Genomic DNA, 13069 nt, shown 5'->3' on the forward strand with positions numbered 1-13069 from the left:
GACAGGTATCAATTTGTTATCAATTTGGTGCTGCCATACGCGGCCGCGTTTGACACGGTCCATCATAAAGTTCTGGTGGACCATCTATCTGGGGTCGGAGTCCAAGGAAATGCTTGGGGCCTCCTGAAATCATTCCTGGTCAGCAGAACACAAACGGTGGACCTTGGCAGAGATAGCTCAAAACCCTTTTCTCTCCCTTGTGGAGTTCCACAGGGCTCTTCGGTCAGTCCGACATTGTTTAATGTTTACGTTGCTTCATTGGCAGTTTTCATCAGATCCTTTGGTTTTCAGTTAATCTCTTATGCCTAAGACACATAAATTGTGTTATCAATTCAAAACGGCTCTGAGGTGGATACTGGCTCAAAATGCATAACTGTATGCAGACAATCGCTGCATGAATGGCATCAAATTGCCTTAAACTTAATGCAGGGAAAACTGAGGTCATCATTTTTGGGAACATGGCTCATCTGTGGACACTTGATTGGTGGCCAGACACAATGGGCGTGCCTCCAATCCCGGTGGAAAGGGCGAAAAATCTTGGAGTGATTCTGGATTCGAAACTGGCATATGGAGATCAGATCAGTAGGGTATTTTCCTCCTGTTTTCTCATTCTCTGAATCCTGCGTAAAAATAAATTTCTCCTCCCGAAAGAGAGCTTGAAAATGGTAGTCATTCTTTCATGGCTGGGTTACTGCAATGGACTCTTTATTAACATTCAGAAGAGACAATTGGCCAGACTCAAGATTGTGCAGAATGCGGCAGCTGGGCTGTTTACAGGGACCCCCAAGTTCGTCTCGGTGAGGGCAGGACTCAGAGCCCTTCACTGGCTCCCTGTGGAACTACGGATTCAGTTCAAAGATATTTGTTTAGTTTTTAAAGCCCTCTATGGCATTGACCCTGACTTCCTGAAACAATCAATACAGTGGTATGTTCCGGAAAGAGCCTTACGCTCCATGAAAGCAAAACAAGTTACTCTCCCCTGCTTCAATAAAATCAGCTGGGGTGGTGGGAGCTTCCGTTACTGTGCCGCCAAGGAATGGAATAGCCTCCCCTTCCTTCTAAGAAACTCAACAGAGCTCCTTCCGTTCAAGAAGCTGATTAAAAACTTGGCTTTTCATGCAATTTGCTTTTCCGCCAACTGGCACAGTTACAGTGTTCATCAGATGGTAGCGTACAGCGCCAAGACACCTCAGGGTAACAGAGCGCTTTAAAAATGTTAGTAACATAACATAACATAACATAACATAACATAACATAACATTTTAAGGCCCTCATTAGTGGCAATTGAAACAAGTTGCACCATTCTTGGCCCTATGCCTCATTCTTTCCACTGTAGGCCAGTCCCTATTTCTGTATTTGCCCTGTCCATTGTTCTATGCAATGCTAAGTGTCCCTGATCATTCTCCTCCCACAGTTTTGGCTGTAACGTTCATGACCTTGTCTATTATTTGCTAGCAGGTACTCTTGCCAATGGGCCAATAATGTTGTTGCCCGAGCACAGAGCCCACACGTAAATGCTGTCCAGTACGAGAGATGGTATTGTACTGTAGCCAGCATCAGATATACTTTCCTCTCTAAAACCTTGTGATCTAGCATTTATGGGATGCATTTGTGATGTAGCATCTCCACTTTCACCCTTGCCTCCTTGACTGTGTGGGCCCACTGGGCTAAGGATTGGTGGGTGAATAGACCATAGCGTATCTACTGATCCTCCCTCGCACATTTTTAGTCCATTATCAGACCACAGATGTGCTCTGTTCTTGGCGTATCAGTCCCTAACTTATCCGCTACAGGGACAGTGTTTTTTTTTCAGTTTCTGCAGCTGTTCGCTCCATGAGTTTGGTGGTTAATGTGAAGCACTGACCATCCTCGGCTGAGGAGGCATCTATTGGTGCTCTGTCCATTCTACCCGACATGGGATGCTACTTCCCATTTTCCGTGTGTCGCCTTTCTTTTGAACAACATCCTCAGTCCTAAACTCTTTTATTCAATCTTAGTCAATCACGTTTGCAGTATTTACAGTGTGCACAATCTTCAAAACTGACAACTTTACAAAAAAACTAGTTCCACATCATAATCCTCTATTCTTCTTCTTATAGGAGAAGAATCACGGTCACAATAATGATATATTAGTCGATGCAAAATCTAATATTCAGTCCTTTGTCCTCTTTTTCATCTCCTATCGTCATAAGAGAGAAAACAGCAATATATTGATGTTACTTGTAAGTCACTCGTACCCCACTTATTGCTCTTTGTAAGTGCATGTGGGAAGGTGTCAGCTGTCCCTATTGCAGTTAACAAACGTGCATACACACTTTAGTAAAGTGACACAGAAGGTTGGTCAGCAGACTAACTTTTGCTGCTCATTCCCAAAGGACATGGGCAAGGGTAACCAATTTGTGCAATTATTCATGCAGTGGTCAAACAGTTACCTGCACGTTGTTAAATGAAGTAGAGAGAGAGACGTTCTCCAGGTAAAGTGACATTGCATTTGCTACAAGTACACCAACAATATTCAGTAGTAGAGGAGAGAAACAGAGGGAGAAGAGCAATTCTGTCCCCTTGCTTTCTCCGGGTGCCACCTAGACCCACAGAGGTGCGGCTGGACGTTATTGTAGACTCACACGAAAAGATGAGGCAAAAACTGGTGAATTCTGCACTTAAACATATAATACAAATAGCCGGGGCCAGTCCCTAGGTGGTGCAGAGCTACCTGAGCACCTTTTCTCTGTGTATTTTAGTCCCAAAGGAGTATGAGTATGATCATAAGGAGTGTTGGAATTTCTTGTTTTATAAGTAGGAGCACTGAGACATAGGGTAATGTGCAGTACACAACAGTGTGAAAAATGTCTATTAAGCAGTCTGGTAGTATTATTGTTTGAAAATGGCAATATAGGTTGGCGTGGCCATGTCAAAGTCAAAAGGCAGACTCTCAATTATATTGGTAACTGATGAACAACAAGAATACCAACAGAAATCACAAAACCAAAGAAACCTGTTAATGTAGATTTTCCTAGTGTTCATGACGGAAAGTCTTAATTTTATTAAAGACACGGAGGCGAGTATTATGCTTTCTAATCTTGCATTTAATTGCACAGCAGCCAAGATAGGCAAAAAACTACAGTTCCCAGAGGGCCAGAGAACAAACTGGGCCATGGGAATGAGAAAAAACGAGAGTGAAGTATCCAATCACGGAGGACCTAACAGATAAAGACCCTAACTGACTGCGCAGCTTCCTCTTTTCGCTGACGAGCAGGTCATTTAAAGTCATAAAACAAAGGAAAAATGAACAAAATTAAGGACAGAGCGAAAGTCCAGGAACATAAGTCTTGCATCAGAGGAATCCAAGGAAGAAGACCAAACAGGACACCAGAAGAAGGATCCAGGAGCACTGAGCTGGAGAACGTGGAGGTGCGGACCTTAAAAGCCGAAGGGTAGATCTCCTAAGACGAAGCCGGTGGCAGGGCTGGATTCGCTATAGGGAGGGAGAACAAATGTTAGTAATGTTGCAGCGGGATAATACTCACCTCCGTGTCTTTAATAAAATTAAGACTTTCCGTCATGAACACTAGGAAAATCTACATTTTATGGCAAGACCGGAGGCTCCTATTATGCTTGTTTAAAGCATATTAACAACATCAGAAGCTACAGTATGAACAGGTTTATAATAGAACATGCGAAAAATACTGTCATTGGACCAATCTGCTGATCTCAGAGTGTCTTCCAACCGAGAGCCAGACCAAAAGGCTGTAGAAGCCATGGCTCCCCTGGCCGAATGAGCCCCGAAAACGGAGACATCAATTACGGCAAGAGACATGACCCAACGGACCCAACGGGCAAGGGAAGGAGAGGAGACAGGGAGATGGGGTTTACGAAAGGATATAAGGAGTTGAGAATGAGAGGGAGTTCTGAGATCAGCGGTCCTTTGTTCGTACACTTTTAAACACTATCCAACACACAATTTGGGATGAGCTGGAAAATAAGGATAAAACACTGAATCCAAGTTAGTCTTAGTTCGTCTGCGTATCTGAAATAATACACCTGTAGGAGAGAATTGGCGAGCAGAAACATCTAGAGCCTTAACATCAGAAACTCGACCACACTCCTGAGGCGGAAGCCGGGAGAGCACTTTGTTTGTTTTTAAAAACTGTTAAAATTGTATACTTTGCGCAGTTGTAGCAGGAAAACTTCCTTTTTAACTCACCACTTTGAGGGCACCCACGAGCAGAACACCAGGCACGGGGAGCGGAGCCTAACGCTACCGCGCTGCCTGACATTGTTCACTCTCCCTCGACGAGCACCGCGAGGACGCAGGCCACGCCCCTTTTTAGGCCACGCCCCCTTCCTCCAGGATAAAAACGCTGAATACAAGCGCCTTACCAGAAACTCAACCACACTCCTGAGGCAGAAGCCGGGAGAGCACTTAGTTTGTTTAAAAACTGTTAAAATTGTATACTTTGCGCACTTGTAGCAGGAAAACTTCCTTTTAACTCACCACTTTGAGGGCACCCACGAGCAGAACACCAGGCACGGGGAGCGGAGCTTAACGCTACCGCGCTGCCTGACATTGTTCACTCTCCCTCGACGAGCACCGCGAGGGCGCAGGCCACGCCCCTTTTTAGGCCACGCCCCCTTCCTCCAGGATAAAAACGCTGAATACAAGCGCCTTACCAGAAACTCGACCACACTCCTGAGGCGGAAGTCGGGAGAGCACTTTGTTTGTTTTTAAAAACTGTTAAAATTGTATACTTTGCGCACTTGTAGCAGGAAAACTTCCTCTTTAACTCACCACTTTGAGGGCACCCACGAGCAGAACACCAGGCACGGGGAGCAGTGCCTAACGCTACCGCGCTGCCTGACATTGTTCACTCCCCCTCGACGAGCACCGCGAGGACGCAGGCCACGCCCCTTTTAGGCCACGCCCCCTTCCTCCAGGATAAAAACGCTGAATACAAGCGCCTTACCAGAAACTCGACCACACTCCTGAGGGGGAAGCCGGGAGAGCACTTTGTTTGTTTTTAAAAACTGTTAAAATTGTATACTTTGCGCACTTGTAGCAGGAAAACTTCCTCTTTAACTCACCACTTTGAGGGCACCCACGAGCAGAACACCAGGCACGGGGAGCGGAGCCTAACGCTACCGCGCTGCCTGACATTGTTCACTCCCCCTCGACGAGCACCGCGAGGACGCAGGCCACGCCCCTTTTTAGGCCACGCCCCCTTCCTCCAGGATAAAAACGCTGAATACAAGCGCCTTACCAGAAACTCGACCACACTCCTGAGGCAGAAGCCGGGAGAGCACTTTGTTTGTTTTTAAAAACTGTTAAAATTGTATACTTTGAGCACTTGTAGCAGGAAAACTTCCTTCTTAACTCACCACTTTGTGGGCACCCACGAGCAGAACACCAGACACGGGGAGCGGAGCCTAACGCTACCGCGCTGCCTGACATTGTTCACTCCCCCTCGACGAGCAACGCGAGGACGCAGGCCACGCCCCTTTTTAGGCTACGCCCCCTTCCTCCAGGATAAAAACGCTGAATACAAGCGCCTTACCAGAAACTCGACCACACTCCTGAGGCGGAAGCCGGTAGAGCACTTTGTTTGTTTTTAAAAACTGTTAAAATTGTATACTTTGCGCACTTGTAGCAGGAAAACTTCCTTTTAACTCACCACTTTGAGGGCACCCACGAACAGAACACCAGGCACGGGGAGCGGAGCCTAACGCTACAGCGCTGCCTGACATTGTTCACTCCCCCTCGACGAGCACCGCGAGGACGCAGGCCACGCCCCTTTTTAGGCCACGCCCCCTTCCTCCAGGATAAAAACGCTGAATACAAGCACCTTACCAGAAACTCGACCACCCTCCTGAGGCGGAAGCCGGGAGAGCACTTTGTTTGTTTTTAAAAACTGTTAAAATTGTATACTTTGCGCACTTGTAGCAGGAAAACTTCCTTTTTAACTCACCACTTTGAGGGCACCCACGAGCAGAACACCAGGCACGGGGAGCGGAGCCTAACGCTACCGCGCTGCCTGACATTGTTCACTCCCCCTCGACGAGCACCGCGAGGACGCAGGCCACGCCCCTTTTTAGGCCACGCCCCCTTCCTCCAGGATAAAAACGCTGAATACAAGCACCTTACCAGAAACTCGACCACCCTCCTGAGGCGGAAGCCGGGAGAGCACTTTGTTTGTTTTTAAAAACTGTTAAAATTGTATACTTTGCGCACTTGTAGCAGGAAAACTTCCTTTTTAACTCACCACTTTGAGGGCACCCACGAGCAGAACACCAGGCACGGGGAGCGGAGCCTAACGCTACCGCGCTGCCTGACATTGTTCACTCCCCCTCGACGAGCACCGCGAGGACACAGGCCACGCCCCTTTTTAGGCCACGCCCCTCACAGTTGGCCTTTAGCAACCCATATAAAATGTGCATGGGACGGAAGCGCAGCGGATGAGCGCAGCGGGAGCGCCGTTTACGCGCCGAAGGCGCGCCTAAGGCAAGCCCGTCTGGGCCCGTCCGCGCCCGTCCACGTCAGTCCGCGCCCAGAGCCCAGAACCCTTGCTCCCCCCACTCAAACCACTCAAACCATCATCAAATACTCTAGCGACACCCTGCTAAGTTTAAGAAGCCTTCCAGCTCCCACATGCTACGGCTCGATCTCCCCAGAGGAAGGACACTCCCGCTGCCTAAACTACCCTTACAGGTTTTGTCCTCAGCCCCCGTCAAAACCAATTTGCCTCAACATGGCCCTGCTAAACTGCAGATCCCTCCCGAAGCATCAAACTGAAATGAATCTACTTCTAAAGGAATCGGATATAGAAGTACTCTTCCTGACGGAAACCTGCTTACAGCCGGCTCAGAACCAGACATCATCCAATCTCTCCCACCGGAATACCTCATCAAGTTCCACAACAGACCCGTAGGTATCGGTGGAGGAATAGCGGTCTTATATCGAGAGAACCTCTCATGCCAATTCAAAGACAGCCCCATTTTAGACTGCGAAAACGTCTTCTTTTCCGTCCACCGGCCGCCTTCGACCACCCTCTCGGGGCTGCTAGTGTACCGCCCACCAGGACCGATACTACGCTTTAATGAGTCGCTTATTGACTCTATCTCCTCCCTCGCTTGCCTATCACCAAATTTCACGCTTCTGGGAGATTTAAATCTCCACTTCGATGATTCTTCCAGCAAACCAGCTGCGGACCTCAAAGCAGACCTGGGCTCTCTCAGTCTCGAATTATTAAATACCCTACCTACTCACAACAAAGGACATCTGTTGGATCCCGTATTTTCCAACCTCACGAGACTAACAACTCAACCTCCTATCCCCCTCCCATGGTCAGACCACTTCTTGGTCCCTTTCAAACTACATCTATCCACCAAGGCCCCTGATAGACATCCCCCCCAACCCCCCGCTCGCCCATGGAATAAACTGGACATAAACTCCTGGGCCCAGGCCCTCTCCTCCTCTATACCTGATCCCGACCAAGATCCCTCCAAAGCAGACGCCCAACTACAGGAGTGGATTCATCAATCCCTAGAATCCTCCCTCCCACTCAAACACCTGCCCAGCAGTAAGAAAACGCCTAAATCACCTTGGTTCACCCAGGAACTTCGAAACCAAAAAAAGATATGCAAAAAACTTGAGCGCCTATGGAGAGTAACTTGGTCAACGGAATCCAAAAATGAGTACAGAGCTGCCATCAGGCTCTACAAGAATTCCATAAAAAGAACACAGGCCACCGTCTTTGAAGGAAAGATTGCAGCAGCTGCAAATTCTGCGAAGGAAACTTACCGCATTGTACGTCTCCTCACAAAAATCCAAGACCCCCTACCCCCTCCAGATCCAGAGGGCGTTAGATGCAATCAAATGGCCAAATCCTTCTCAGCGAAAATCGAGAAAATATCAACCTCACTCCCGATCCCTACCTCCCCTCACTCCGCTACCCCACTACCCCTCCAACCTGAGGCCCCACACCTACGGGCCTTTACTCATATCACCACGGAGACTTTCCTAGCTACCCTGCAAACTGTGAAAAGTGTCTCCCCATCTGACCCAGCTCTCATCAGTAAGCTAAAACTGGTAGCTACCACTGTAGCCCCACCCATCACTAACCTCATCAATGCCTCCTTTAAAGAGGGCATCGTTCCAGCCAATTGGAAGAATGCTACCGCCAAAGCCCTCCTAAAAAAAACCCCATCTAGACCCCACGGACCCCTCCAACTTCAGACCCATCTCGCTCCTCCCTGGGATCAGCAAAGTAGCCGAACGGATAGCAAACCAGCAACTCTCCAATTTTTTGGAGATGAATCATCTGCTACGTGACTCTCAGACCGGTTTCAGACCGGGGCAAGGCACCGACACCGCCCTACTGGCTGTGGTCGAAGAGGCGAGAAGCATCATAGACGCAGGAGGATCAGTGGCAGTGATCCTCCTCGACCTAAGCGCCGCCTTCGACACGGTGGACCACGCCATCCTGGTCCACCGATTAAGTCTAGTGGGAGTCACTGACTCCGCCCTTGCCTGGATTAAATTCTTCCTGGAGGACAGATCCTTCCAGGTGTCAGATGGTACTTCCACGTCCAAAGCTCTACCCATGCAGTGTGGGGTTCCTCAGGGCTCCTCCCTGAGCCCCACACTTTTTAATGTTTGCATGTCCTCCCTTGAGGACGTTATCACCCCCTTCGGCGTCAAAACAGTAATGTACGCCGAAGACACACAGCTGGTGGTCTCCATCAATCAATCAAACACCAGCCTAGAAAATCTTTCCAGGTGTCTAGAAGGAGTCTCCCAATGGATGTGTGACTCTCGACTTAAACTTAATGGAGACAAATCGGAAATCCTTCTCCTTGGTAACCCAAACAAACTTCCAACAAACCTCTCCTGGCCTCTCTGCATGGGAACCTACCCTACCCCAAAAACCGAGGTCAAAAGTCTAGGCATTTGGCTCTACCAGGACCTACATTTTAAGACCCAGGCCAGAAAAACCTCAGGGACCTGCTTTGGCCTTATCCGCATGTCCCGAAAGATCCTCCACCTGATCCCATTCCAGTCCAGGAAGCTACTGATGCAGGAGTTGGTTAACTCCAGATTAGACTATGGTAACGTCATATACCTGGGAGCCCCGGCATCAGTCGTTCAGAAACTACAGGTGGCTCAAAACGTGGCAGCTAGAATCCTTACAGGTACCAAAGCAAGATGCTCGGCAAAACCAGCACTCAAAAGCCTGCATTGGCTTCCAGTGAAGGAGCGAATTACCTTCAAGACGCTCTGCATCTCTCACAAGATTATGCATGACAAAGGCCCCCCAATCCTCAGATCCCTGATGAAACCCCACCAGTCTACCAAAAACCTTAGATCCAACTCTCTTGCCCTTGCCAGCATCCCAAGAATAAAAAAGTCAAGATCCGGCGGCCGCTTATTCGCCTACAACGCACCAAAACTTTGGAACACCCTCCCAGTAGCCATGAGGAGAGAACATAACCTCCTCTCCTTCCGGAAACAATTAAAAACCTGGCTCTTCCCTTAAAACCCTGTCTTCCTTACCCCCCCCCCACCCCCCAGGAAAACTAGGTCTTGTTAGCGCTGGGATGCCCAAGGGTAGCTATGCGCTCTACAAATCCAAATCCAAATCCAAATCCAAACTCTCTTAATGGAAATTAGACACAGTAACATGGTAAGTTTGGCAGATAGCATCTTGAGTGAAAGAACAGAATTGTCTGGCCAATTTGTAAATAATTTAAGAACTACTGTAACATCCCATACAGAAGTATACTTAGCCAACGGCGGTTTCGCACATCGAACTCCTTTCAATAGACGACAAATTAGAGGGTGAGCACCAACCGGTTTACCATCAATCTGGGAATGGTAGAGAGAAATGGCTGAACGATAGAGATTGACAGTGCGATAGGCCATACCTGCGCTGGCCTGTGAACCGAGGAAATTAATGATAAAATTCAGAGAGGCTGAAATGGGATTGAGGTCCCTTTCCAAACACCAGCTTGTCCAAAGAGACCAGGCGGATTTGTATGCCTTGGAGGTTCCAGGGGCCCAGGCCTGGCTGATAAAGATCGAAGCCTCTTGTGAAATGAGGACGTCAGAAGTGGAAGGCCGGAAACTTTCCAGGCCGACAGCGTTAGGGAGTTGTCGAGAATGAGACTGTGTTGTTCGCCTAGAGGATTGAGTAGAAGATCCCTAAAGGAGGGAAGAAGGACTGGGAAGTCCACTGCCATCTCGAGAAGAGACGGAAACCATACCTGTGCCTGCCAGAAAGGGGCTACAAGAACTAGAGACGAAGACTGGCGGCGAATTCGAGAGAGAACCCTGTTGATCATCAGAAAGGGGGGGAAGGCATAATGCAGATGACGAGACCAATCCTGCAGGAAAGCGTCTGTCGCCAAAGCCATAGGGTCCGGTCGCCAACTGTAGAACTGGGGCAATTGGGAGTTGAGCCGGGATGCAAAAAGATCGATAGAGAAAGGGCCCCAAAGTTGGGACAGAGAAAGGAAGACGGATGGACAGAGCTTCCAATTGCTGGAATCTCGAAGAAACCTCGAGTGCCAATCCGCCACAGTGTTGAGATCTCCTGGGAGATACTCCGCTGACAAGGAAAGGTGATGGGCGAGGCAGTATTCCCACAGACTTTTCGCTAAGTCCGCCAGAGGCTTGGACCTGGTTCCGCCAAGATGGTTGATATAGCGGACCGCAGAAACATTGTCCATACCGAGGAGGATTGAACAGTGAATTCTGTTCTTTCAAAGGCTTTTGATCGCAAAGGAACCTGCAAGCATCTCTAAACAGTTGATGTGCAACTTGGACTCCTCGGCGGACCATGAACCTCCAGTCGAGATTGGTCCACATCGGGCGCCCTAACCCGACAGGCTTGCATCGGATTCTAAGACAAGATCTGGGGCAGTGGCGAAGATAGTCCGGCCGTTCCACGCATCTAAATGGTATATCCACCATTGAAGCTCGGTGCGGGACTCAGGGTCTAGGGCAACGAGATTCGAATAAGCGAGACCTTGTCTTAGGTGCTTTATTTTTAGGCGTTGAAGAGCGCGATAATGAAGAGGGCCAGGGAAGATGGCTTGAATGGAGGAGGAGAGGAGACCGACGATCCTCGCCAGGGCCCGGAGAGATAAGAAAGAGGACTGAAGAACGGAAACAATCTCCGTTTTGATCTTGGAAACTTTGGAAAGAGGTAGGCGAAGGGACGCTGCTGCAGAGTTCACCAGGAAACCCAAGAATTCCATGTTCTGAGACGGGATTAGAGATGACTTGTCTGTGTTAATGAGGAAACCCAGGTCTGAAAGAAGAGTTTGTGTCAAGAGCAGGTCGGAGAGAAGATTCTGCTTGTCGGCGTTCATGAGAAGGATGTCGTCCAAGTAAATTATCAGTCTTATGCCAAGGGATCGAAGATAAGCGACCACTGGTTTTAAGAGTTTTGTGAAGCACCAGGGCGTGGAAGATAAGGCAAAGGGAAGAGAGGTGAAACAGTAGTTGACACCTGCCCATTGGAATTGAAGAAACTTCCATTGGGAGTGATGAATGGGTACTGTGAGGTAAGCATCCTGAAGGTCCAAAAGGACCATCCAGTCGTTGGGGCGAAGGGTGTCTCTTAGATGTAAAATTGTTTCCATTTTGAAATGGCGGTAAACAACAAACTGGTTGAACCACTTCAGGTTGATTACAGTGCGGAGCTTTTTGTTTTTCTTTTGAACTAGAAAAATAGAGCTTAGAAAGCCTGAGGAGTCGAAGGGAAAAATTTGAATTGCTCGTTTTAGGAGAAGAGCTTCGATTTCGTTTGAAATCTGAGAGGCCATGAGAGATGAGAAGACAAGGGGAGGAGGAAAGGATGTTTGAACGGGAGGAGAGAGAAATTCGATTAGGTAGCCTTGGACGGTGTTTAAGACCCAGGGGTCTGAACTGAGAGCACACCATTTTTGAAGGAACAGCTTTAAACTACCCCCCACAGGAGGGGAAAAAGAAAGGCTTACCTTGCTGGTTGGAGTTGTTGTGACGATAGTTTCTTTGACCTCTGCCTCTGAAGCCACGGCCACGTTGGGGGTAAAATTGGGGCTTGAAGTCCTGGTTGTTATTGGACGACCCTCTGGAGCCTTGATTGTAGGGACGGCCGGAAGAGCGGCCCCTGCCTCTGCCGGCCCGTCCAAAAACCCGAGGGGCGAAAACCTTTTTTACCGTTTGTTGGGCTTTATCCAATGAAGCAAAAGTAGAAACAAATCTGCTGAGGTCACAAACCAAATTTTCTCCGAACAGGAGACCATTAGCCTTGGGGCCAGGATCCATAGGGGCGAGATTTGAGAGTTTTGGATCCAATTTAATGAGGAGACCTTTGCGGCGCTCATGAGTAATTGCAGAATTCGCATTCCCTAGGAGGCAAAAGGCGCGTTGTGCCCAAATGGAGACCTCTTCTGCAGAGAGTTCCGTACCCTCTAAACGGGCGGCTTCCGCCAAATCAAAGATACGGGCTAGAGGACCCACAATGTCTAGCAACTTGTCCTGACAAGTGGACCAAGCCTTGTCCACCCCTCTGCGGGGGTCCTTGCCAAACTTGGAAAAGAAGGTGAGAAGAGGTTGATCAATGGAAGGAACTAAAGTGATTTTGTCGGGAAGAGCTGGTTTAGGGCACTCAGATTTGAGCCTGGATCTCACTGCGGACTCCAGAGGGAGACGCAATCTGGCTGAAATATATTCTCCGACATGATGGGAAGGAAGCCATTTCGTGGAATTTGGGTGACGAATAGAAGAGGGATCAAACATGGGAAAGCCCTCAGAGTCAAAGACTGGCTCAAAAGAAAAAGAATCTAGTTTAGCAGATTTGGAAGGGGGGTGGAAGGGTCAGCAATGTCAAACATGTCAAATAACTTATCAGCGTCATCCAAATTATCATCAGCATCATCATCAGTGTCCATTATGGTGGAAATTACCAATTTTCTCCTAGGAGACTCTGCATGTTTGTCTTTTTGTTTTCATTTGCCCTCGGAACCAACAAACCCCTCCTTAGTAGGAGGCCTGGGAGGCACTAAGTCCTCAGTCAAGAGCGAGGAA

At 48.5% G+C, this 13069-nt stretch overlaps 1 protein-coding gene across 1 annotated transcript in view; it reads right to left on the minus strand.

Moving 5' to 3' along the window:
• The window catches only part of LOC147702372 (uncharacterized), a 37506-nt gene extending 24725 nt beyond the window's left edge, over positions 1–12781 (minus strand). The window contains exon 1 of the mRNA XM_086929414.1: positions 11998–12781. Coding sequence (XP_086785540.1) covers positions 11998–12781 — 784 coding nt within the window. The remainder of the gene's footprint in view (positions 1–11997) is intronic.
• Positions 12782–13069: the final 288 nt, after the last annotated feature.

The sequence above is a fragment of the Lissotriton vulgaris genome, chromosome 7 (assembly GCF_964263255.1).
Source record: "Lissotriton vulgaris chromosome 7, aLisVul1.2, whole genome shotgun sequence".
NCBI lineage: Eukaryota > Metazoa > Chordata > Amphibia > Caudata > Salamandridae > Lissotriton > Lissotriton vulgaris.